Here is a 5,052-nt window from a genome sequence, read left to right on the forward strand (position 1 = left end):
ACTTTCCACCCTTGGTTTTCTTTAAAGCCTCCTCAACTTCTTTTTTGCTAATGCGACGGTAAAAATGAAACGTTTTATTATTATTCACAATATTAAAATCACTAAGGTCAATTGTATTTTCAGAAACTTCATTAAAAAGTTTATCAAAATAACTCACCCACCTATGTTGAATATGTTTTTCTAAGAAAAATTCTTTTTGATTTTCATTTTTAATACACTTTACTTGAGTTAAATCTTTACTTTTCTTTTCTCTTTGGTTTGCTAGTTTATACATATATTTTTTACTCTCATTAGTATCTAATCTATTATAAAGATCATTAAAAGCAGAATTTTTAGCGTCACAGATTGTTCTTTTAGACTCTCTGCTGTCCGTTTGATATTTTTCCCAGTTCTCTAAGCTTTTACATTTAAACCAATTTTTATAACATAACTTCTTATATTTTATATTTTCGTGCACTTTATTATTACACCACCAACTATTTTTATTTGTAAATAATTTTTCTTTTGATTCTCCAAGCACATCTTTTGCTACTTGTTTAATAGTATTTGTTACTTTATCACACATCACATTTGCTTCTTCATGAATATCTCAAATTTTGAAATCTTGAATTTTACTCAAAAAAATTATTTTATTTGTGTCTTTTAAGTTTCTCCATCTATTTTTGCAATGATGAGTCCTAGTATTTTTTATTTTTCTACTCTTAATCTTAAAATCTAAAACTAATAAATGATGTTGGGTACTTAAATTTTCACTTGGAATGACCTTACAATCTACAATCACGACGATCTCTTCTTCTCATAAGAAAATAATCAATTTGTGTTTTATTAGATCCCCTCTTATAAGTAATATGATGTTCATGTCTTTTCTTGAATAAAATAATAGTAATAACAAAATCATATGCTAAAGCAAAATCTAAAATAACTCTACCTTCTTCATTAGTTAGTCCAAAACCGTAGCCACCATGAATATTTCTGAAATTTTCTACCACTCTACCGATATGTCTATTTAAATCTCCTCTAATAAAAATTCTTTCTTCAAGAGGTATCATTTGTATTAAGTCTTCTAAGTCATTCCAAAATTTATCTTTAGAACAGGTATCTAAACCTACTTGAGGAGCATAAACACTTATAATATTTAAAATCTTAGTATTAATGATAATCTTAAGGGCTATATTTCTATCACAAACTCTATTAATTTTTACAACATTATCTTTCAAACTCTTATCTATAATTACACCTACACCATTTCTAGTGCGACTCTTACCAGAATACCAAAGTTTAAAACTTAAAGTATCAATCTCTTTAACATTTTCTGCAACCCACTTAGTTTCTTGAATACATAAGATATTAATTTTCCTATGAAATAAAACAAAAAAAAAAAATAGGAAAGAAATAAAACAGAATAAAATAAATAGAAAATACATAATGAGGAAATAAAATCTAATAAAAAATAATAACGGCTAGAGATTGTCTTTATAAATATAATACTTCCCTCAAGTTGAAGCATATCCGGACGCCGGAGTAGTGGCCCTTGCACACTTTTCACTATATTCAAGTTATACAGTGCGTCGCTTCCAGGGGACGCCCTAGCACTTCCAAGGATTCATGTCATGATTTTTTTTCGACAAGTTTTACGCTGGTTGTCGAGTACCTAACACAACCCTTCACTTTTCACATCCGCGCTTGGGACCTGCAACGACAGTATTAAAAAAAATGTAACAAAGAGATGGATAAATAAATCTTGACAAAATATCAGCCCAAATATTTGCTGTAACTAGTTTAAATCCTCTCCAATTTACTCATGCAATATAATGTGTTAATTCAGTTATCTGCAAGATCACTCATAAAAATTCAAATTATTCATATTAACCAACCCCATTTTTTTCTTTTAGGGGCATTTACATACACTCAATTGGTATGTATTGACATATCTAGCCCCTAAACTTTGTTTTTTTTACATTTCTACCAACCAAATCATTATATCACATCAAAAACACCACTAACATAATTTATACAAACATACCTTTTTCATGCATATGTAAAGTGGCATGTATATAGATGTAAAAATTGAAGATCATGTGTTAGAAATGTAAGTACTTAGGGTATTGAGTGGCATGCATGTAAATCCTCTTTTCTTTGGGGCATTTACATACATACCATCCATTTCATATGCATGTACATATCTAAACATCTCTAAACTTTACTTTTTTACATTTCTAACAAACCTAAATCTTCGAAATTTCTTTCGAAATCTTTATATTTGACAAATTCTCATCATTCTTCAACATTAATTTATTAACACAAATCCATTATAACACTAATTTCAACTGCACTTAATACAACAATTAATCACATTTATTTCTGAAATCACAAATCTTCTTACATAAATGGCCACCAAAACCAATTATTCATAAAAAGGATAAGCAACAAGCAGAATTCCAAACATAAGACTGACATTGCCAGACTTGTTTTGTAGAAATTAAAGAGGACAAAAGCAACAAAATAAATTTCAGAATAGAACATTTGACAAATTATATTACCGGATGAGTTTCCTCCAAATAGTTCGCCCTCTGCTTATTTCCAAGCTGGTCCCTGAAAGTCTCAAGAAGTGCAGGAAATGAAGATAACCGCTCCCATGGTTGTGTTGCTGGTTGGAGGGGTGGTCATTGGTGCTCTTTGAAAGCAGGATTTCTTCTGAGTCTAAGCTGGTAAGTGAGTCGACCATGACGTCGTGCTGGCATTCGCGTCGGAAATCCAAGGTGATGGTTTGGAGTTCGTTTGTGTCAATAATTCCTTGGGGCATGCTCTGGAAGCATATTTTTGAAAATGGTAAGAACAACTTTAAACAAGAAAGATGTTCCGTAATATTTTTTGCAGAGGGATCGTTTTAATCTTAAGAGGCTATAAACATGTCAATTTTAGTCCCCAAATTTTTTTTACTCAGATTTGCATGCATACCACTCGGTTCCTATGTATTTACATATCTTACACCTAAACATCATATTTTTCTACGTATATGCTACTTATTTATACATGGAGAGGAATATTTTACTTTTTAAAAGTCAAGATAGTGGTATATTTTAAGTGATATTAAACATTTAGATGGTATAAATGTAAAAAGTAAAATTTAGGAGTTAAAAATGTAAATAAATCGTAATTGGGTGATATGTAGGCCAATGCCCCATTTTTTAATAGAAGATTTAGGTACATACCACTCAATTCTTATGTATTTACATATCTAATAGCTATACTTCAACTTTTACATATATGCCACCTTGTCTGTACATGGAAAGGTGTATTTCACGTTTTAAAAGTAAGAAAAAAACGAATTTTTGATGTTATATGAAATATTTGGAAGATACAATGTAAAAACTAAAGAATAGTTATTAAGTATGGAAATACATAGGAATTGGGTGGTATGTAGGTAAATGCCCCTTTTATTTAATGGAATATTTACATGCGCAGCACCCAAAACCTTATGTATTCACTTATCATGCACCAAAACTTCAATTTTTATGGATAAAGCACCTTACTTGTACATGAAAAGCAGTATTTCACCGTTTCCGCTGTGAGAAAATGCTAAGTTAGGTACTGCATCCGTAAAAAATGAAGCTTGGTGCGTTATTGGTAAATACATAAACTTTGGGTGTGCGTATGTAAACTCCTTATTGAAAATGGGTTGAGATAGTCTCCAAACTCTTTAAAGGGAAGGCTAAGTTAACCCCCACTAAAAAAAATTAAGTGATTAATTTCACACTTCTATAGATATAAAAATTGAAGTTTAGGTTGTAGATATGTAAATACATAGGAATTGGCCCCATTTTTTTAATATACCCACATTAAAATAAAATCAAGCGACTGATTTCACACTTTTATTGATTGTGGGATTAAAATGACTCAATTTAAATAGTCAAGGAAAACAATTTGGCACTTTACTCGATGAGTAATCAGGGTTTAGTGAGTTGAGTTACCTCTAGGACCCAGCCAATATGGGTGACGAAGTTTACATGTTGATTCATGTCTATATCTGCTCTTTGGGGCTGTTAATTTTCATAATAACAGGTTTGGAATTACTAGCGATGAATTCTGCCAAAAAGAATTATGAAAGAACTGATTCATAATGGCTTACCAGCAGTCCAAGCCGTGAATAATCCGCTGGATCTTCAATTTTGGCAATTTTCTTCAGACTATAGTTCTCCTCCTCTGAAAATGCAAATCTGGAGGTGTTTCACAGATTTATTTTCATGAGTTTATAGGAATAAGTATGGACTAGTAAATGTAGAAAAGGAAGTGGCCAAGAAAGCTTGGATTGTTCATCCTTTCAATATGCACAGAAAGAAAACAAAATTATAACAAGTTAATGTCGGCGTTATTTTGTGTTGGAGGGAGTTGCCCGTAAAAAGCTGTCGGTCACCGGAATCGAAATCCCGTCGCCCGCTTCGGAAGTATGTTTTAATTTATATATATATTTAGTTTTAGAAAAATATGAAATCAAACTAACCTTATATTTTTCATAGTTTAAATGAAAGAGCACAATACTTCAAATCTTGTATCTATCCCGAAGGATAAACACAATACTTGAGGATGAGACTCGATCAAATAAACTAAGGAATATATGACATCCGTTTGGTTTACGAAACCTTTGTATTTGCCGACAAGTTCCCTTATTTATTATAAAGAATTAAATAGGATTTATATTCAGCTGGGTTCAGACATGCTTCTTATAAGGGCAAGCCCTTATAGTTAATTACATCTTAAATGATCAAAGTCACTTAAGATAACTCTCGATAAAAATTAGAAAATATTATCTTCAAGGAGTTTCAAATAAGATTGACTCAAATTTGAAACATTTTGTTGTAAGTCCAAAAAAAGAAAAAACTAGGGAATGTCATAGATCCAGAGGAGAACTCCGGTGACTTCTCAAGCTACCCTAATGTTTGGCTTCAGTTTTGAGGAGAAATATTTAGGTGTTTCATCCTGCTAACTTTATTTGTTAGGGCTTACATTCATGTGAAACGATCACACAAATAGCCTGGAAGATGTGAGGGTTTA

At 31.3% G+C, this 5,052-nt stretch overlaps 1 protein-coding gene across 1 annotated transcript in view; it reads right to left on the reverse strand.

Moving 5' to 3' along the window:
- Positions 1-4,225, reverse strand: part of LOC110038765 (oleoyl-acyl carrier protein thioesterase 2, chloroplastic-like) — a gene marked incomplete at both ends in the record, with an annotated part of 6,805 nt that extends 2,580 nt beyond the window's left edge. Inside the window, 3 exons of the mRNA XM_020743667.1 lie at positions 2,541-2,806; positions 3,972-4,040; positions 4,130-4,225. Coding sequence (XP_020599326.1) covers positions 2,541-2,806; positions 3,972-4,040; positions 4,130-4,225 — 431 coding nt within the window. The remainder of the gene's footprint in view (positions 1-2,540; positions 2,807-3,971; positions 4,041-4,129) is intronic.
- Between the last annotated feature and the right edge of the window lie 827 nt (positions 4,226-5,052).

This window comes from Phalaenopsis equestris, unplaced genomic scaffold, assembly GCF_001263595.1.
Source record: "Phalaenopsis equestris unplaced genomic scaffold, ASM126359v1 Scaffold233782, whole genome shotgun sequence".
Taxonomy (NCBI): domain Eukaryota; kingdom Viridiplantae; phylum Streptophyta; class Magnoliopsida; order Asparagales; family Orchidaceae; genus Phalaenopsis; species Phalaenopsis equestris.